The sequence below is a fragment of the Harpia harpyja genome, chromosome 13 (genome assembly GCF_026419915.1).
Source record: "Harpia harpyja isolate bHarHar1 chromosome 13, bHarHar1 primary haplotype, whole genome shotgun sequence".
NCBI lineage: Eukaryota > Metazoa > Chordata > Aves > Accipitriformes > Accipitridae > Harpia > Harpia harpyja.
Window position 1 is genome coordinate 41970101 of NC_068952.1, and position 22312 is coordinate 41992412.

Below are 22312 nucleotides of genomic sequence, written 5' to 3' on the forward strand. Positions count from 1 at the left end.
ATGGTTTATTTTGTGCAATGCAGAATCACTCTTTCTCTACCACATTCTCTGTTTCATACTTGTCCTATATGCTGTGTAACTCCTTCCTGTACCAGTCACCTCAGCATACTAGCTGACCTCTTCCTGAACAGTTCCCATTTTAAATGGAAATACATAATGTCATGTCATTTCTTTGGGATTTTTTGTTTTCTTTTTAGAACAAGGATAAATAAGGAAAAGGCTAAAATGCCTAAGAGCCTGCATATCTGCAGCTTCAGGAGTTCAGCATTGAAAGGCATCTACAACACATTGTTCAGAAAATACTAGACAGACAGCGTACCTAGTGAGTAGGATCAGGGGTATCTGGACTCTAATGCCAGTACCTTTGTGCTTCTTGCTAGCATGATTTACAGTGCCTTAAATGAATTAGTACCTGAGCTTTACTGGTCTTGAAAGAACACCTATGCATCATCTTACTTTGACAGAGCAGGTAATCACATCCAGGAGAATTAACAGACATGTAGCCATAAATTCTGGCATTTAAACTTCAGATAAGGATTGGAGGTGAAAAACTGGGTTGGGAGCTAAGTAGATGCTGTAGCTTGCAAAATACATCCTAGGCATTTGGGCAGAAATCTGGAAATCACAAAGTCAAAGTGTGCAGAAGTTGTTTTTAACTCAGATGATCAATAGTTCCTGCCCTAATCACTTGTTTGCACTCCCAAAGCTTATTAAAGAAACCAGGAATATTGATCTCTAGGTCTCTTTCCTCCAAACATTAGATCTGTGTTCAGATAGACCCCTTTCCCATTCAGCTTGCTAGTGAAGTGACCAGAATTTCCAGTAGTCAACTCCACAACATTCTCATACTGAATGCCCAGAGGTGAATTATCTAGTAATGGAAGCCAGCTTTTCAAGTATCCAGTCAGCAACTGAAATGGAACAAAGTAAGGGTCTCAAGCAGAGCCTCTTTAGCCACCAGAGGTTAAGGACGCTATTTTTATAGTGTCGACAGTAGGAACAAACCAATTTCTAGTCCAGTTAGCTTTGTCTGGTCCAGTCTAGAGGGGAAGCACCAGTGACAGAGGGCCTTTGAGGAAGGAATAAAACAAGATGAGAGAAACATAACCTTATCTTTGCTTTCTTCTCATAAATCACTAAATGTAATAATGTGTATCGTTAGTTGCAGTGAATTAGGAACACTCTACAGAAATCCTCTTTTTACCAGCTTGAAGATCTGGGACAAAACACTGGTTCTGTGCTGTAAGTTTATATTGGTCAGTACCAAATAACTCCCTGCAGACATCCTTGAACTCTGAGTTAGTTTGGACCTTGATTTTTCTGCCTGTAAAATGTAAAGAATCTATATGTGCAAAAGTAAATGTGTATGTGTAGCCTGGATTGCAAGTGCTCCAGTGCTCAAGGAACCCTCCGTTATTTTGTTTCCTTACTGTTCCAGCCTACAACATCAAGTCCTATATCCAGCAGTCTCTGTTACTAGACAAGGGGTTTGCTTTCTTTGGCACAGTTCCTGAGAAAGGTATCTGTAAATATAGGTATAAAAGTTGTACAGCAGTCTTATATGAGACAGACTGCTTTGAATCTCTCTCTCTCAAACATATATATATATATACACACATGTCTTTATACCCACCAGTGATTCCACTGGCTTGACTGAATCATTGCTAAATTACCTGAGTGTAAAAGGAGAATCAGACCCACCTGCTTAGCAGAAACCCCTGTACTTTATTTTCGTTCTGACTGAAGTGAGAAGGATTCAGTGCTTCAGCTGTCAGCAGTGAGACAGTAGATATCACCCTTGGAGCTGCTACAGACAAGCAAGAGCACTGAAAAGCTACTGACAGATTTTTATTTCTGTTAATGGGAGGTTTAGGCATTGATGTGAATACAAAAGAATGTAGTTTTCTCTATTAGGTACACGTGCCTGGCTTATGCATAAGGGCTCAATGTCACTCTTGTTTGCATTTTCAAAGGGGATCTGTTTTTCTTCTTTCTTCTATAACTGGACACTTTCTGAAAGGAATGTTTCACTGCTTTCCTCTGCACTGTACTACGTTTGGCTTGATTTTCTTTTCTTTCCCACAGCCTTGGGCAAATAGACTGTTAACATAGTTACTCGTGATGAGGGATGGGAGGAAGGTAGAATCTAGGCTCTGAAACAGAACAGCAAGCCGTATGATTCTGCAGTGCATCCCTCTTGTCCATACTGCATAGTCATTAATAAAGTCCCATAGGTTTCTCACCATGTGCTCTCAGGCTCAGAATCTGGGCTGCCCTTCACAGGGGAGTAAGGATAATGCTGGTTTGGCTCTTCCCAGATTCAAATAGGTCTAACCTCTGGGACTGCTCTAATTTATTGTCTACAGCAGCTCTCTTGCAAGCCAGTGACAGACAACCTAGAATAGGTGAACTACAAAATATTTTGTCCGGGTTTCCTCAGATCCTTGCACAGTAGCTTTATTTAGTGGCAAGGAAGAACAGCAATCAAAGATAAATATTTGTGTGTAATAGATTGATTTGTTTAGTAATCTGATACAGACAAAATTTTGATCTTGGAAAGAAATTCAGGTTGGTTGTGAAATTAAAAGTCAAAAGCATTCCTTTAGAAAATGTTTCTCTGCTTTAGTTTCAGCAAAGTTCCACTTTTCCTTCATTCTTCTGACTGAAACTGTTTACTGAAGTTGACCTGGATTTACAAATAGCTGATTTTTCATTAAAAGTTTAATCAAAGCCTGTAAGAGAATTTGTGTGGAGCCTGTGCCTCAGTTTACCATATAACCCAGATGGGCTTGGGAAAATTGCTCTGTCATGCTTGCCTTGTATTGGATCTTTGCAATGGAGATCGAGGAATTAATATTCTCAGGCAGGCATTTGCAAACCCTGTTCTCTGCAGCAAGCACTGCCTATGTGAAAAACAACAAACCAAGATATTCTTTACACATACATATACATACACATATATATTGAAATTTTGTTTTGAGGAAAGAGGGTATCTATAGTGAATACAGATCACTTATATCCTCTAATTTTCTAGCTTAAATCCTGCACAATTTGATGCCTGCTTTTTTGAGGCGGTTTGCTCTAACGAGAGTTAAGCTTTGTGTTTGTCGACAGCATTGCAGCAAAGGGGATGAAGTAAGCTTGAAGGGCAGAAATGATGTACTGCATCTTTAATAGGGTGTGTCCAATCCACTTGCTGCAGTCTTTGCTGCAGTGAGGTTTAAATTGGGCTCTGACTGTCTTGTTAACCCTCATTATTTAATGATAATTGGAGATAGTGACCATGTTCAGGCAGAGTGCTAGTATGGCTGTTGATCTGAAACCGACAATTAGCCCCTGAAGGGTGGGAAACTTTGTACAACATATATCCCCAGCCTAGTCACCCGTGACTTGACTTAGTCCAAAAAAACTTTTTCACTGATTCTGTGCTGCTTTAGTGAGTTAAAAGGTTCTGTTGTATATAAAAAGGAGCTAGCCAGAGATTTCAGCATTCCGTAGCATGCTGCCCTGTTAGTAACTTCACGTGGTCATCAAACATTTTCTGCAGCAGTTGCTGAATGTTGCTAAATCAATTTGGCATGTAGAAGAAGGAGATTATTAGGCTGTTGAATTTCCTTGAGATTTTTAACAGTCCCTTAACCTCATTTTACATGTAGTCATAAAAGACGCTGGCTTTTAAAAGGACTGAGAAGCAGTTTTTAGAGGGTGAAAAGACAGAAGTGATTTTGAAATTGTATACTCTGCCTTCACAACTGCAGTGCTAGCTCTACTGTGCTGGGCAGTCATTGATGGGGTATTGGTTTAGTTACATGAGGCTTTCCATAGTATCCTGAGTGCTTGTTCTCTTCATGTAAAAACATCCATCCATAACAGAAATACCATATTTAAATCTTGTGAATTTGTGTATTGCAAACTTGGTAGACAGTGTTTGCAGTTATTTTTATGTAAAAAGACAACACTTTCTTAGCCTACCTTGTAATTTATTACTACTCTGACACAAAGTGCTGCTATAAGAAGAGTTGCAATGTCACCAAATGTTACTTGCTGTTTCATGCTCAAATCTCCTCCTTTTTTAATTGAGGTTTTGAACATAATATGTATCTAAGACTTGATCTTTCTTCTAAGAAACTGAAGTAGTGGCAGATGTTTTGTTAACCTAAATTGGAAGGTAATACTTAACCAAAACAAAACTATAATTTAGGATATCGGTTTAATAGCAACTTGCACATTCTTACAGATTCATGCTGCTAGCTCATTTGTATGCATGGGCTCCTGCAGAATATGTGGAATCCAGATAAAACTGATCAGGCTTCCTGCTAATATTAAGGACTGATTGCAAGATCAGCCTCTGTAATTGTAACATGGCAGACATAATTTCTGCTTGTCTGTGAAGTGTTCACTGTACTTTTGGCACTGGAAATGAGATAAGTTGTTCAATTTCTTCTGATGACGTGAGAATTCACAATTCTAAATCCCGTGGAGACTTCAGAGAAGATCGCAGAAAACTATAAGCAGACAGAATTTCACTTCAGAGCTTATTGAGCGATGTTACAGAGCAGACAGTTTTAGACGACACTGTGCATCAATTACATGAACAGTGAAATGCTGCTGATTCATCTGTAGCTTTACTTTCACTTCCATGAGCTCTAGTGCCACCAAGTGCCAGTCCACAGTAAGAAAGCAGCCCTGCCTGACACAGACAACTTCCAAGTGATCTTTTTCAGGGAATGCAGTGATCTGCAGCAGGTGGGACCAGAGCTAAAATAATCTCTGACACATAGATATATGAAGTCTTGAAGTTGGGATTTACAGCATGGATTCTTCCAGAGCCTTAAAACTTACTGCAATTTAGCTATTAATAACAGATTTAGCCACATTCTCAGCTTAAATTTGTTGACTGACATGATAGAAACAATGATTCAGCAGTTAATATACCAGACATAGATCCTACAGCACAGTTCAAACCAAAAAAGTACCAGATGCTTTGTTCGTGATCATGTCCTTTTCCTCACAAGCCAGAGATTCAGCAGAATCGTGAAGGGGTAGCCTGAAAGCCAATGTGAAGTTGCTGGGCTGGATTTTGCATGGAGGGGAAAGAACTGGAAAGGATCTTACTCTGTTGGCCTCTGAAATGCTAGTTCTGCAGGTGACAGAAAAAGAAAAGGAAAGGAGAAAGGATACTAGTATGAAACTGTGGCAGCCTTAAAGCGGTGGTGGATGAGACAATACATCATATGAATGCATTAATCTTATGTAATCTTAGAGAAGCAAGCTTGCCAGAACTGACGTAAATAGAGAGCTGGAACATTTTTAGGTATATACTCTTCTTGATTCTCAAGTGGACTGTATCTGCCAGGACTCACTGTGCTGGTATGTTTTTTTCTATACCACTCAAGGTGATCCAGATTTGTCCTGCATTCCTTCTGCTGTGTTATGAGAAGGGAATAATGCCTGGGTTTTAGAGGTCGGGTGATATAAACTCTTGCTGTTCTTTTCCCATTAGTAGAGCTTTGCTGAATTGCACCATCTCTGGCAGCGTATTATCAAGAGTTGGGTCTTTTTTAGTCCTTGATTTCTTTTGAACAAAATTTGGAAGATTTTATATTGGCTAATTATACTACTACAGCAGTCTATGTACTACGTACTACTACAGCAGTCCTGTTAATGACTGGAATACTTGTATAAAAAATTAAACCTATTGACTGCAGTATGAGTACATAGCCTTGAGTCTTTTGCAGGAGATCCCTCTCAGAATGGAGACTCTAGCCCGGTGAAGAACTGTTCCTTACAGTGTATTTTTTAATCACTACTTGAATATGAATCTAACTAACATTTCCTAAGTAGGCAAAAACTGGAAATAGCCAACTGATAGATAAGGCTATATGAATTTTCCTTTTCTATCTTAGAAGAAAGAATGCAGAGTCCCTTATCCCAGGGAAGACGACCATGCACCTCACCAGGAGATCAGCCGGTTTCCTGCAGTGCTGAAACAAACGTTTCCATGTTCATAGGGCTGGAGGTGGCTTCATCAAATTGCAGACCAAGTCTGCTTCTGCCTTCCCTCCCATAAAACAATACATTCAACTGCTACCTATGAATAAGTCATCCCATCTGGTACTCACTGAAACCAGAGAGAGCTGAATCACCAAATTGAAAAGATTCAGAGCTGGTCCCTTAACTGATGGATTTATATCTTAAGATGTGAGAAACATTCAAAGGCCTGAGTGGTGTCAGCATGTCATTGAAGGCAGCAGAGTGGTGCTGATTTACAGCAACTGAGATCCAGCATTCTCATTTGCTTTCTAATGCAGACTTTGGACTAGTAATTACAGATTGCACACAAGCACACATAAGAAATGCACGTATTTTCTCTTAGGACAAAAGGCTCCATCCTTTTTGGGCAGTTTTGTGGGTTTTTTTCCCATTTCTTAAGTAGTTTAACTGAGTCTCTGTATCTCAAGACTGAACTAATGTTCCAGGCTAAAGGCTGTCATCTCTCTATTTCTGTTACTGCATAGGCTTATAAAAGAACATGTGCCTGATTCTGGAATCCCACAGTACTTAATCCTCCACCCTGAAAGCTGGTGTTGGATCAAGCACTTTGTCTTACTCTGATTAGTCTTTGATGTCAGTAAAGCAATAATGTAATCAAGTCTTCCTGCCTTTCTTGTGGTGCAGTTTTGAAGAACAAATTAGTTAATGTTCTTAGACTGCTGTGTTAGAGATAAGTATTATTTGGGCTGAATTACTTGGGCAGGGTATTGACAATCTGTTCCTCTTCGATGTCTATACTGAACTCACTAATTAAAATCCAGATGAATAGGAAGACAGAGGGAAGCTTTTTCTTACCTACTACAGAGAGTTACTAGTTGCCAGCAAGTAATTTTACTTTCTTTTGCTTGGTTGGTTGATTCTGCTTTGCTACAGGCAGTGCATATATTTCTAAAAGCTTGGCAACAGTGATCTGACGTCAGTCGAGGCACACTCCTGAGCAACAGAAATAGAGTGGCTTGTCAACGTGTTCCCCTTGTGAGTGAGCTACATTATGCTGTTGCAGGGATAGACTGTGTCTTAGGTTTCCTGGCTGCATAGAGAAGTGAAAAACATGATGCTTGGCCTGGCTAGATAGGGGGGTTATAAACAGTGCTGGTGGTGGATGCTTGGTACGTGCTGCGTGCTGAGGGCATGGATCTGAGCACAGCAATAGCTGTTTTCCTACAGGAACAAGTGACTGCTTATCACCTGATGACAACTTCTGTGCATAGCAAAGTGGCAGGGCTGCTGTCTTCACGGAGCAAAATAGTATTCCGTGCAAGGCAGTGGTTCCCAGTTCCTGTACGACCTGTGGAGCGAACTACTGTAGTGAGTTACCACTCAGCCAGTTGGCAGTATTTCATCTCACTGACTCCTGGTTCTTCTGGGCTCCCAGTTACTCAGAATATGAAGTTTTACTAAAAAAAAAAAGTATGACATCTTCAGAATAAAATGGGATTGGGATAGTATACAGGGGGAAGCCTGCAGAGGGTATTTATTAGATTACTGTGAAGATTGTCTTCAGAGTGGATTTTAAAAATCCAATGACCACTTGATCACTTTTAAAATTTTAGACTGCCACATATGGTTTTGAAAAGTTAAGGTGTTTTGAGTTGTAGTTCATGTGCATATCTATAGAGAATCCTTATAGAATATGACTCTGCAAATGCACTTTTTGTTCTCACGCAGCAAATACCGAGAGCATAACTGAATGAAAATTTTATTTCATCTTATGTCTCTGTATTGGAGGAGGTAGTTTCTCATGTAGAGGATTAAATCTCTTCTTGTTTGCTGTTGATATCCGCTGCAGAAATATTTGAGGCAGGCAAGGACTTCAGTAGGAGATAACTTTGCAGAAACCGAAATACTGCACGCTAACTCTTCAGCTGTGCAAATTGCTCCTTCTTCATGGATTTAGATGGAGCTGTTTTCATTTGCTTTGCTTTTACTGCTGCCAAGGAACCAGCCCATTGGTCCCAGATATCACAAACTGTGCTGTAGCCTTGCCATAAAATAGTCCAGGGCTGTTTCCGTTCTGCAGCAAAGAGCATTCTCTCCTACCAGAGGTTGGGCTACTCCCTGCTGAGTCTGGGCTAGCGCTATTATTTTCCATGCTGATCTCTTAGTGGCATCTAGTGTTTAACATATGTAATAGCGTCTTCTCGCAAACGTTTGGGGCTGCAGTAACCTTGAGGACTTCCCCTGAGATAAAGCATTTGTAGATCTCTTTTTATGGAGAATATCCACTCCCACGTGAGGGCTGTAGGCTTAGGCCTTTTGAAGGAAAGCATTTCTAATACCATCCTACTCCTCACATCCCAGTGCTTGCCTTTGATTTTGGCATTTAGTGAGTCTTTTCTTAAATTTTGATATATTTGTCATTAATTCTCACTCCTAGGGATTTAGGATCTCCACAGCCCTCAGTACTAATCTCCATTTCCCCATAGCAGAGATTTTTCCCTCCCAGTACAGTTGTAAAAATTGCTTTTCTGGAGGGATGACACAATCAAATGGATTCTTTGTTAGAACAAACATCATGCTATAGGAGCATCAAGACACCAAAGAGTGTGTCTGTAAACATTACTGGCAGAAACTCTGCGTTCAAGCTCTGTACCCCTTTTGTTAGGTTTGTATGGGAAAGGGAGGGGAAGAAGGCAGTACATAGAACAGCCATGAGGAGCAGTGGGTAAGTTAAGAGATACCCTAAGGGTTAATGCCAGAGGTCTTCACACCCCTAGACTATACTGCTCATAGGTATTCATTATTTTGCCTGTTCCACCCCATTCCTGCAAGCAGTGAGAACCAAGCATACTTTGCTTCCTTTTTTTTTCTGTTTTGGTCTCCTTTATAGAAGAAAAAAGCTCTACATTCCGTATATTATATCATGTGACTGATACACTGCCCAGAGCCAGCGTATTCTCTTGAAGGTCTACATATGCAAGAGAGGTGCAAAGCTTTGAATGTCATCTAAACTTTTATTTCCAGAATGGAGGGGTTCCCAAGAGGAGAAGTATTCCACCTCTGGAGAATCAAAACTGAATGAGACATTACAAGAAATTTCCTTTAAAAATGAAAGCCTGTTTCAAGGCAGAGAGAATTGTCATACACAGAGGACGTTTAAAGCGCTGAAGACAGTCTCTTATCAGCAGTACTGCATGCATCAGGCAGTACCCTGGAAAAAGTGATTATCGTATTGGTATTGTTTCTCAGTTTTGGGTCTTCATATTGTGAATATGTCTCTTTCCTCTTTTTCAGTGGAAGAAAAGGGAAATAAGAAAGTTGAAGAAAAAAATTAGAAAGATAAAACTCATAAAAAGAGTCAGTATTAGGTGAATGGAGAAGTTCTTAGGGCTATGAATGTATCATTCGTGTGCTCATTTATTCCTATGCAAATGGAACTGAGTCATAAGAAGCATACAGTCTTTATTTTTTTTGTTCTAAAGCGTGCATCACTTAATAAAACTTTGTGCTTGTTCAGAGCATTACCTATAAAGATCTCTAAGCTGCTTATGCAAATAAATCAAGCCCTGCAAGTAAATATAGGGGGGTTGTCTTTATTGAGGATCCAAAGAATATGCTGTATCCAGAACCCTTAAGCTGTAGATCAGTACTTCTGAAGAGTTGCATATCACCATTAGTTTTTTGCAACAAAATAAAGCACATCCACATCTTTATAGGTCCATACTAAGTGGAGATTAGTCTGAGCCACAAAATATGTATCTGGGTATTGGATTGGGTGACTCCCTAGGTGCCTTTATTGTTTGTGATTAGGTCTAGAAATTGCAGCATTTAGTATTAGCTTGAGCTCATCAGTTCTAAGATCTTGACTTGATTTTTCTTTTTATCAGCATTGATTTATTATTTGAGGACTAATTACATATGAGAGTGGAGACAAGAAGGCATCAAACTCCTGTGAGATCAGAGTCAGATCGTTCTGCTGTTGCTGTTCTCTGTCCATCTGAATCTACATCTCCCCATCACCAAGCAAATGTCTGTGACTTTTTTTGTAAGGAAGCAACCTCCAAACCAAGGCAAAACAATCATTGTTTTTTATAAAATGTATCTGAACTCCTTAGGAAAAAACACTCTACTCCTGCATGTAACAGGGTTCCAACTTAAATAGGTGTTTTTAGCTTTCTGGTATCCTGACTGCCAAAATCAGAGGCTTGATTTTGTAGTAATACTTTTCATATAGACTTCCTGGAGCAGAGGAAGAAGAAGAGTACTGCTTTTAAAAAAGGAATTATTGATTGCAGTCAGCTGAAGACAACTCCTAAGAATTATTGGAAGCTCATTTCCAGCCTTGGAAATTTTGATTAAATCCGACCACACTACCCCCTGCTGAGGACACTTTCGGGAACAAGCTCTTCAGACATTAAAGATGTAAGAGATATATTAAATATAAAATAGTCGATATCCATGATTCAGCTGTGATGGATAGATACCACAGGCATTGCAAGAGGGCTTCTACTAATAGGCACTTTGGAATTAGCCAGTGATTCTTAATGAAAATGCCTGCCAGCACTTCCTCCTTTTAATCTTTCACATGATCTCAAAAAGGAGGGAGGAGCAGTATTACTGGCACAAAAGTAGAATATAAATTCAGGGTTTGCAAGCCTCTTGGTACTTGTTGTTTTATTGCAGTTGTGCCATAGTGGCTCCAGTTGATGGTTCTGGTCTACGTGATAGCAGAGAAGCAGGAATAAGAAAGATAAAAACTCAACCTGGATTCATACTGGTGTAAATAAGCAGAGTTTCTGTCTAAGATACTAACTACTGGCTAGAGCAAAATGTATCCTTCGTTGATTAACACTACTTGCAGTTCATGCTGTTACACCAAGAATTTTGCTGAAATATTCATCTTACTAAAGTTAGTCTGACCATTAACTACTGACTTTGTCTCTCAGCTCCTCAAGTGTTGGCAAAACACCTTTCTGTTTTTAGTGCTAGAACAAACTTTCATCACAGCTTTCCTTGCTGTTCCATGCATTGTAAATGTAGAATAATTATGCATTCAGTAATCTTTTCCTTTATCCTTTAGTCTTTTGCAATGAAATGTCTCTTATGCGTAGGTGAAGAATGCCACAATAGCAGCAATAACACAGTTTATTCTTCTATCAGGAAATTAACTGAGCTCTGTTATATCTCACTGATTATAAAACTGGTTTAATTTTCCATAGTAAATGGGAACAATATAACATAATAAACCCCACAGCACGTTGGCGTTGAAATTAAGTATTTTATCAGCAATACATTTCTACAAAACATTTATCTTCACAATAATTATTCAGTCAGATAGCACAAGGGGGCCCAGGCATATTCATGGTGTGAATGGTGTCATAAAACAGATACTGCCCTGGGGACACTTTTTTGCTGTTCTAAATCTAGCAGAATTCTATGCTTCCTTTTCACAGTTTCAAACCATTCGGGGAGCTGCTATATGCAATTTCTTACATAGAAAACAGTATTAGAGTGTGAATATGTCTTTTAATATAGTTAGGAACAAGGAGCTGAAAACATAAGCCTATGACTATTTAGTTCTGTAGAAATCAACAACTAGATGGAAGAAAAGCCGTCAGTGTTACAGCTTTTTCATAGACACGTACCAGTTTGAGAGAGAGGAGTTTAAATCAACCCACCAGTTGTGAAAGTGATCTTTCTTGAATTTATGGAGTTCTTCCTCGAGCATTAAATGCTCTTTAATAAAATAGCAAAAGAATAAAATGCAGTGATTGAAACAGAGTGTGGGAATTTGGAATCCCCAGGCTATGTCCCAAGCTCTGAAAATTTGTTTAACACAAAGATTGAAAAAAAAATGAGATTTTGCTTTTCCCTTCACAGCAGTTAGCCATGGAATATAAACAGCAATGCCACCTCAACTGTTCTTCCTCTACGAGTTCAAGTCTCCTTTTAAAAACCAGTGAAATCAGTTCCTTTAAGCTCATTTTCTTTATTTTCCTGGGCCTGTTCTTTAGGCTGATTTACTGTGAAAAATGAAAAGGAAGTGACTTCAGTATTTTTGAAGGAAGAGTTATTTGCTGTTTGCTTTTAATCATTCTTAATTTGTAAAGCTCAAGTCAGTAGCTGAGGGAGTTTTAAATAACCCAGAGTTTAAGTAGATACAAGACTCAGACACACAGATTTCCTTCTCTAATGATCTAAGGATGAGTTGATAATGGTCATTTCTTGCAGAAGTTTCTGGTCTGTTTCAGTCACCTACTAAAGAGATCTTGTGTCTGCCACTCTGGCAATAGGATCAGAACCTCAGTTAATGTAAATCGTAGAAACACCGACATTGGTGGAGAACTGCTCATTCACAGCAGCTGACTCTGTATTCTGCTGTTTCCTTAAATCTGCTGACTTTGCTCACGTAGTTTTATGGCAGGCTTCATTTGGGTAGCTCATACCTCATCAGATCAGTTGTTGACAGGACAAGGTAATAGAGATCTTTATCTTACTTCACAGATTTTGTAATAAAAGCTTGAAGTACTGAAGGTCTATTTCTGTCAAACTTTCTGTTATTCCCTAGAAATAGTCACAAATTCCAGTCCAGCATTTTGATTATGAAATTTTACCTAAGGCCACTGACTTGCAAAACCTTCATCAAACAGGCAGCAGTCTTTCAGACAAAGGGAATTGCAAGATAACCTCTGCCTATGCCTTCTGCTGACCTTTTTAAAAGAAGCTCAAAAGCAAGATAAAACAACTTAATATCCAGCTGTTGGGAAAGGTCTTGGCATCGTGACTTGAAATACATCAGTCAGATGATCTCCAATTGAAATTAATGTCACAACCCTTTTTGACGTTCCTGAGACCAATGTTTGGGTGAAAAGCAAGCAAAACAATTTCTTTCAATGAGGCTGTGCTGATTTACATCGATTGAGGATCATGACCACTGAATGAATTACTAACATGAATAATAAAGTCTGGCTTCCAGCAGTTATTCATTCATGAGCTGAAGAGTTGAATTTGCTGCTGGCCCATGAGGCTCTTTCTCAGTGCATGTGGCAGCAATAAATGGACTTAAGTGAATTATAGATGATGAAGATAGTTAAAAGCAATTTTACAAGTGAGATCTCTGAATGCTCTACCACTTGAGGTATCACTTCCCATTGTGTTTCATTTCAGGAATATTGGATTTGGGACTCAACAGTACCTACAGGAGTAAGGTATTGGCCTTCTCACATTGAGTAGTTGGAGATAAGTAAGCGAAGGCATACGTTGTGCTGGCATTTGCAGCATTGAACATACTCTTAAGTGTTGCAGCTGTGGTTTTACACCTTGCATTTTCTAATGAAGCAAATACCCTACTGAGCTTTGCAACTAATGCAAAAGTTGATTGCATGATTGATGCTTTGATTTGCATGGATAGAATTCATGCCTGAACAAAGGGAGAGATTACCATCTGGATAAAATGCAGACTAGATGGGAAGATTCTTCTGCCTTTCCTTAAAAAGAAACAGATGGAGGAGGGGTAGAGAAGCTAAGCTTTGAAATTTTAATAAACTCAGACATAAAAATACAAAGCTATTAAAATGGAAACGCCAACTAACTGATTACTCAGAACCTGTTCTTCTGACTTAAGGATACATCAAGGCAGAAATTTTCAAAGCTGCCTAAGGGCTCTTGTAGTCCCCATTCCTGTTTAATTGAAAAGGAGTCAGGTTTCAGTAGTCAGATGGCTTTGGAAAAATCTTCACAAAATCATGAAACAGAGATGATTACATTTCATCAAGAATTTCTCTTGAGAAAAAGTGATAAACCTGTCTAACAAACTATTACCTTACTCAGCACTGTATTACCACAACTCAGCAGCGGCAAAATTCTATTAGAATCAACAGCTCTACCCCATTTGGACTGCAGAAATGCAGGGCTGACGTGCAGGGAATCCAGGGGAACTACATAGCACTGTGTCTGCAGACATGTCCCATGCTAGGGGTACTAGTCATGCCAGTTGCTGCTGATAAGGGGAAGTCAAGTCCTCTTGACCTCCCCAAGAAATCTGTGCCTGCCTATTATTTGATTGCAGATCTTGAATTCATTAGAACTGGGAGATTTTGAACATTGCTGAACCCAACTGAGTAAGCCATGTGAAGACAGTATCTACACAGCTTCTGAATTTGAGCTGATAAACTTGTGTGGCACAGTGCTGGGGACATGCAACGTCGGGTCTTTTATTAACTTAGACATACCCTAGCAAATCTAAGCCTGAATGGCTTTCTGAGAAGCTTACCGTTCCTACATTAATTTCAACAGGAATTAGCTTTTAAGGTAGTTTTAAATTCCTACTAGGCACCTTTCAGCATCATTAAGCATCTAAATACCTTTACAAATATGTCCCCAAGACATATATCGGTTTTGGACAGGAAATCTCCTGTCCAAATCATGTAATTGTTTTTGGTATTTTTACACAAAAGCAACAACTTGTACATAGCATCTTCTCCATTACTGGTCTTCTCAGAAGCATTGTTTACCCACAGTTCTGCTTGTTTGTCAGCGTAGAATACCATGAAGGATAATGGTGTGTTATCACATGCAGTTAGCCTCCTGGGGAATTTGTTACTCTGTCCTATTCAGAGAAATACTATATACCCTGCTTAAGAAGCAATTTGTACTGTATATAAATAAAACAAGGGAACAGCGAACACCCATTCATGTTAGACCTTGGGTCAATGAGGTGTGCACAGAGCTGCTATATATTTCTTCCAGTGAAGAAATTATTTCCTTCCATCACTGCAGGAAGATGGAACATACTGAAATATATTTGCAGAAGAGAGAGATCTTGCAATAATGCATGAGATGGTGTTGGTTACACAGTCTTTTGCTTACTCTTTAGCTGTATATAGGAGAAAGTACTTCCGTACAAGTTTGTCATACCGTAGCTCCATGTGATAACCAGAAGGTAAGGTGTAGTAGCTGTACACCTCAGTTTAGTTAATGAATGGTCTGCCCTTTCTCACAGCTGTGCTGGTGCAGAATAATGCAGAAAAAAAAGAGAGTGCCAGTGAAATTTATGGCAGGTAAATAGTGGTTTTGTTGAAAAATTGTTTACAAATATCCCTGTTACTTTAACAGAACAACAAAATGAACTGACAATAGGGTAATGCAAACTATGTAACAAAACTAGCATTATCATACAAGCGTTTGCCTTATTTGGGTAACAAAATGTGCAGTGAAATATTCAGCTATAATATATCTGGGCTATGAGATTTTCAGATAATATGTTAAATATTGTTCCATGATAAAACATGTACAGGCAGATGGAAGAAAACATTGTTTTCTCCAATCTGTGGTGTATGTATGTATTTGCATATTTAATTGCTTATCTTGCTTACTCGGCTGCTTTTTATTTATGGTTTCTGCTGGTGATTGGAAAATAAGAGTCCAATTCTTAACCAGACCTGATCATTCATTGGCTAGAAGGACTGTCTTATTAAATTAATGAACAGATGGCTTTAGTTGTAGTAGTAGTAGTTTTTAGTTGGTGTGCTAAAACCACTCATTCACTGTTTTGCTGAACAGCATGGTTTTGTTATATTTTTCTCCATGCTGTTTCCACGTCCTTTCTCTTGCTTTAAATGTAAACCAACCACTTGATTCAAGTGCCATCTTTTTTGTTTGTGTATGCACAGAACCTAGCTAGATAGGATCCAGGCTTGTGACTAGAAGAGTTCTTAAGTGTTATCACAGGGAAAACTTTTTTTCTTCTCTTTTCCATTCATTCAATGGAGGCCGGTATATTCTTTAGCTATTGTAGTTCTTATTTGGAACACAGGAGGGCACTAGAACTACGTTTCTTAAACTTCAGTTAGGCCACAAAAAAAAAGAGGTGCAGTTAGTAGTTCAGAAATGTTTCTAAGACACGGGCTTCTTTTTAATGATCCTGTTAACTTCACATTTTGAAATGCTAAGTTTAGATAAAGGTTTTACTTCAGCAGTCTGATAATTTGCAAATATGCTGTTCTTTCAACTATGAAGTAAAAGACCATGGGGTAATACGACTTAGTGCACTAAAAATGTGAATGAACCTTAGTCACCCAAATTCTCTCCAGCTCTGAATCTGTAACATGAGCTCAGTATTGTGGTTTTGATGTGGTATTTACATAAAACGAGTTAATCTCTGTTGTAGCCTCAATTAGAATTTAACTATCTATCCTGCTTCTCTTTGGGGCAGAGAAGAAGAGGGTCCAGACTGTGCACCATTAATGGCCCTGGTTAAACAACACTTAAGCATTAAAAGAAAGAGAGAGGGAAAAGAATTTATTCGGTAATATTATAAAATTAAATAAAAGGCTTTCTGAAATAAAATCTACTTTCAGTGATATCTGAGATTGCTTCCTTCATGTGCCCCTGACATTTGCAAATCATTATATTTAACGAATCATTCACCAACTTTCCCTACTTCAGTAATAAAACCAGCTACTCTAGTTACTACTTGTCTATCTTTCATGCTTTCCTCTGTTTTTCATTTGCTGCCAAGAATTTGCTTTACCTGGGTTGGAAAATACTGGCACAGCTCAGCCAGCTTAACTACAAAATCAAGAATCTTAAAGTAAAATCAAGGTTCTAGGCTGTCAGTTACACTCTTGATTAGAGAACCTCTAGCCAAAGACCTTGGCAGCCAGAATACAGGTGGTCTTTCAAAATGTCATTTCAGTGTCTTCATGAATACTTTTCTTCTTTAATAATCTGGCCTCAGATCTAAGCATGTTGCACGGTCCCTCTCTTGTCATCTACAAGATACTACTCATCAAGCTGTTTCTCTTCTTTATTTGGGATGATGCCACAGAAAGCCATGGCTAAGCATAAGTAAAATGGAAAGAAAGAAAACTATCTGTACCAGAAAAGAAACAGACGTTTTTCTCTTTCTAAGGAGGGTCATTGTAACTAAATTTGGAATTTAGCACCTTGAATTGCAGTGAGAAATGTTTAGCTCGAAGCACTGAAACTTTTACAAGACTAAGACTTCAGGCATTGCTAAAGCAGCCCTCCAGAGGCAGATGGAGTATTCCCTGGACAGAAGGGGATGCAGGGTGATGCAAAAAAAGCAGTCTTCTCTGCATCACTTATTCTGCCACAAGCTGCAAAATGGCCACAGAAAAGCCATATCCCATTTGTAGCAGGGAGTATTTTGGAATCCAGGTGGTCCAGGATCAGAGCAGAGATGCCTGTAACAACCGTCACCCTGTTTAATTGTCTTGATGGCCTAGTTACATTGCTCTTTGTGTTAAGGTCTCAAAGCACTTTGCAATGTTAAGCTTCCATTAAAAAAGTCTGGGTGAATCTCCCAGAGTGAAAGGATTTGCAAAATATCTAAATATTTGCTCGTCATACAAGCTTGGATGCCCCCATCCTGTGGTGAGGGGCCTGGCTCTCTGCAGTGCCCTGTACTCTCTGTGAGCTCTCAGCTCTCTACAAAAACACTACAAGGACTACGTTTAGTGGCACTACTAAATCTTTGGCTAGAGGAACTGTAGGTTTTCAGATATGTGCCAGAACACCATCTGATCATGGTTGGCTGGGTTGAATTATTGTTTTATAAATAACAAATGAGTTAACCAGTTCCAGCTTGCAAGTCTTTTCTTTTTTTCTTATAGCTTGTTCTACATATTGACATACTCTGTGGTGAAGCTTCAGGTGCCATTTCAGTACTGAAAGAGCCCATGTCCATATTTAACCCCTAAGCCGCAGTGTTCGCATGTTCAGTGGTTCAGATGTACACATCTGAATATAGTTGGGAGCATCTCAGTCATGTCATCAGCAGCCCTTGGGAGAAGATAAAAACATCATTTTAGAGAAGGGTTTGGCCGCCTGGTGGAAACTGTGTGTAACGTTACTGCACATCACAGCTAGATGAGTAATGCACTGTGTGTGTAACAAATTCATGGGCCGCACATTCTTGACACATGATAGATCACCACGTATTGTTAAAAAACCAGTATATTGTACAGTATTGTACAATGATACTGTGGCTAATAGTGATAAAGTGTCCTTATGTTTAAAATTCTGCTTGCAAAGAACAAGTTTATTTGTTAGAGCAAATTACCAGTAATTAATTCTTATTTATATTACTCTGCCGCTTAGAGGCGCCAGTGAAGATCAAGGCAAATTAAACTTACTAGAAACACAAGTGGGAGAGTCTATAGTATGGAAAGCTGTTCTGAACACACAAGAGGGATGTCGGCTGGGAATCGGAGAGATACAGAGTGATCTGCCCAGGGCACCAGAACATCTGAGCAATAGAGCTACTCCTAGTGCTTCTGACTTGTAATGTAAAATAATAAAAAATATTGTCCCCCCAGATTTTCATGCTTTAGTGCAATTAAACAGGTGGTTAGGTTTTAAGATATTCTGAATGATCAGAGTTCTCATTGCCTTCCATGGGAGATGGGCATACAGCAAAGATCAGGCACTAATAAAAATCAGATCTAGTTACTTGCAGCCCCAAAGAGATGATGAGAACCTGGATCTCCTGAGTTTGGACCTAATGTTTTGTAAAGAATCTGCCACTGTGATTTGCAATGATGCTGCTTAATTAAGGGCATAAGTAGTAGGTGTTACTGAATATCCCTCTCCCAGACAATTTGCCACACCACAGTTGACCTAACTACAGAAGCCAGCCAGTCTGGTTCAGGCCCGAACATCAGACCTGCCTTGCAGGATCAAGGTTCGTACACAGCTTACGCCTCTGTATCGCCAATTTGAAATACTTTTATCAAGTCCCAGTTCACAGCGCTAGAGTCAAGTGGAGGTTTGCGTCATCGAGTGGCCGAGTCAATCTTACGAACAAGAACATTGCGTTTTTTGCAAAGTGCAGTCCCGTGATGATTTTTCCAGATGCTTGGAGTACTTTTAAAATAACGCTTTTGTTTTCTTAGTTATTAATGAATTACTTTTTTTAAAAAAATCTGTATTTATGCCAATAGTGGGAAAATGCCTGCGCACTTCTACATCGGTATATTCCGTAGCAATAACGGGAGCCGTTACCCGTAGCCGCCCACCCTCCCCATTAGCGTCTGTCTCTCTTTCTCCCCCCTGCCCCATTAGCACCTTGCAGCAGCCCCGACGAGCGCCGGGGTCGGTTCCCCGGGGCGGGGCGGCCCGGGAGCAGGTGATCCCCGCCGGGGCGGAGAGAGCCGCCTCCCTCCCTCCCTTCTTCCCTCCCTCTCCCTCCCTCTCCTCCGCTCAGGCTCGGCTCGGCGCGGCGGGGGAGGCAGGAAAGTTGGGCGGCTGCTGGGAAGTTTTCGTAGCATGGCGGAGCGGCCCGGGGCGCTCGGCCCCAGGCAGCGCGGCGGGGCGGCGGCGGCGGCGGCGGGCGAGCGGCCGCGCTGAGCCGGAGCCGAGCCGCGGGGGAAGCTCCCGGCCGCCACCCGGCATGGCCCGCTGGATCCCCACCAAGCGGGAGAAGTACGGGGTCGGTGAGTGCCAGCCCGGGCCGCTCGGACACCCCCGCCCCGGGAGCCCCTTCCCCGCTCGCCGTGCCGGCCCTTCCCTCCGCTCCTGCCTTTGCGCCAACCCCCGGCCCCGCGTCCCCTCCCCGGGAGTCTCCTCGCTCTCCCTCCCCCGGATCCCGGCGCTCTGCTTCCCCCGCTCCGCCGCTGCCGAGTCCCCCGTGTCCCTGCACCGCACGTTCGTTTTGCTTCCCCCCGGCCAGAGTCGTTCCTTTCCTTTAGCGCACCCTTGACTCCTTCCTCCGCCACGCACTTTCTCAATTCTTTTTTCAGTTTGTGCTCTCGTCCACTTTCAGGCTTCAGCGGCGGGTATTCACTCTTTGAACCCTTCGCGATGGAGGCAGTGGTGTGTGTCCAGTGCACGCCCTGGGAGCTCTGGGTTTCTGGAATCCTGCAAGTTCGGGACTGACCTTGATAATTGTGCCTCTCCAGCATGTTTTACAGTGAAGAGTGCTCTAACCTAGCAGCAAAAAATGCCTACTGTTGTCCCCCAAAGGAGATGCGGCTAGAAAAAGTGATGACAGGATAAGAAGGTTGTAATGAGCAAATTCAGGACTGTGGGTGACATCTTTGCAGGGGATGGAAATCCTGACAGTCACAGGGGGGAGGAACGGTAAAAGCTTGACTGATACCTTGTACCTTCTGCCCTGTCCTCTCCTTTATGCTTGAAAGGAGATTGTTGAATGCTGGCTCGCTTTTCTCAAGGGGCAGACATAACCAAGGATGTCGCTGATAAGCTCTCCTTTTCTTGAGAGTTTGACACTGAAAACCACACAATTTTGAGGTTGCTTGTGAGAATTGGGCAGAGAACAATAGGCAGGAAACCACTAATGCCACAACTTCTGATAGTTTATTTTAATGAGGAGTGATCTTCTGTGCCCCTTGTGTTCCATAGTGGACTTCTAGATGTGAGAAAAAACGTTAATTTCATGCTTGCAAGGTGTTAATTGCCCCGACTCCCATGAGGTTGTTCATTCAAGTTCGGTCCATGAGTTCAAAGGTGAAGAACCTCATCCTGCACAATTTTTCACAGAGTGAATTTGAAATAAGTTACCCACTTGATTTCAAAGTGGCTTTGTAGAGAGGCAGCCCGCTTCTTGCAGGACTGTGGCTTAAGCTTCAGAGATACTATATGCAGCACAACCTTATCTAGTTTCTGCTCTGGTAACCGGGAGGGTGTGGAGTATTGTACACCCTGAACTTTGTTTCTTTCTGTGTAGGTAACAGCCCAGGCTATTTATATATTGGAGCCCATATGTATGACTTGGTGAGATTACGCTGAGCATCAGGAATTTAAAAATTTTAGTATTATAATCAAGTAAACTATATAATGGTAGTATGATTGGCTGTGCTAGATTATGGTGGAGTTTTTTTAAGTACACCAGTGAGCAAGGCTCTTCTACCTCAAGAATGGCCTTGGGCAGTAGGATGAATCAGAGGCACTCCTCTAGCTTCCTTTTTATTAGCTTCCGGGGTGAGTTTTTTGTGCTGGCTTGAGCTAACTGCTGCTGCTGACAGCTCCTCTCCCAGAAAGGGCACTGGCTCGTGAGTAAGCAGGGCGGAGGGAAAAATTGCCTCTTCCCTTACGTTACCGATCAAAAAGTGTGCTGGTGGGAAGTATCCCCTTACTTCTGTGTGTTCAGACAACTGTGTGAAAAAGATACTTATTTCCCTTGTATGCAGACACATGGACCAAACTGACGGAGAGTCTGTAATGCTTCAGCTCTTGCATTTAATTTGCAACCGGGACTGATAGGGTTAATCCACAGGCAGTAAATTATTTATGCAGTGATTAGCTTTATCAGTCAGTGTTTGATACATGGCATTAATGGAATCATAATTTTGTCAATTTGATGTTTGCAGACTTGTCGGTTTCCTGTCTACAGTTGCATCCTGTGCTGTGTTCAAGCTTTGCACTCAGATACCAGTCCTCATTGGTTTTTTGCTTACTTTGAAGAAGTTAATGAGGATTGAGAGGAAAGTGTGAGCTTCTTGGGCCATTAATCTGCCTGCTAACCAAGATGTCTGTTAGTACCAATTATGAAGGTGGTTGTAATGAGGGTAATGCCGCTGATTTGTATGATACAGGCCGTTGGATGGTAACAACTTCCATTCACTGGTAGCATGGATAAGTTGATAGTTCTGAAGTGTAAAGATACAAATTCATTCTTTTCAGAAAGAACACACACATTGTGGCTGTTAGCAGTCTGTGCTTTGGAAACTAATATAGAACTACTTGCATTTATTTTAAACACAGCCATGTAAATCATACCAACGCAGTAAGAAATTCCAGGAAGTAGACGATGTGATTCAATGTCACTTGTCTGATTTGTTCATTTCAGTTCAGAATGGTTTATGTCCTGGATTATATTCTACAGATTTGTTGGTTGTGGGTTCAAATTGATTTGCTGCCTTCTAGTTTTGTCCTCAATTGGTTAAACCTGGAGACTGCTACCTTTACCATGGATAATACAGATGGCATACGGGCTGAGTTTGAAATGGCAGACAGCAGAGAGTGGAAGATTGGAAACTGTAGCATTTTTAGGGAAGCATACGTGAGAGACAAATGGCTTGCAGTTTCTCACTTGCAATGAATTTTCAACCCAGTAACAGATGGGATTTTGGAAGCTTCAGCCTTGTAAAGGGACAAAAACACTGCTGATCATCTGATGGGCAACATCTTGCCTTTTTAAGCAACAGGATTTTCTGGGTCTCGCAAAGCTTCCTTGCAACATGCTTCACCTCTGATTTGGGAAGGAAAGACACTATCTGGTGCATCTTCCTTGAAAGCTGGTCAGTTTCAGGGCCAAACTAAATGAAGTAACCTG

At 40.7% G+C, this 22312-nt stretch overlaps 1 protein-coding gene across 5 annotated transcripts in view; it reads left to right on the plus strand.

Moving 5' to 3' along the window:
* DOCK5 (dedicator of cytokinesis 5) overlaps positions 1-22312 on the plus strand; it is a 120839-nt gene that overhangs the window by 12192 nt on the left and 86335 nt on the right. For 4 of the 5 annotated variants that reach the window (XR_008237879.1, XR_008237880.1, XM_052805361.1 and 1 more), the window contains exon 1: positions 19242-19451. The exons of the other annotated variant lie outside the window; for it this stretch is intronic. Coding sequence is in view for 2 of the 4 variants with exons in the window: in XM_052805361.1 (XP_052661321.1) it covers positions 19409-19451 (43 nt within the window). In the remaining 2 variants the exon portion in view is untranslated. Of the gene's footprint in view, positions 1-19241; positions 19452-22312 lie in introns of those variants that run through there. 5 annotated transcript variants of the gene reach the window in all.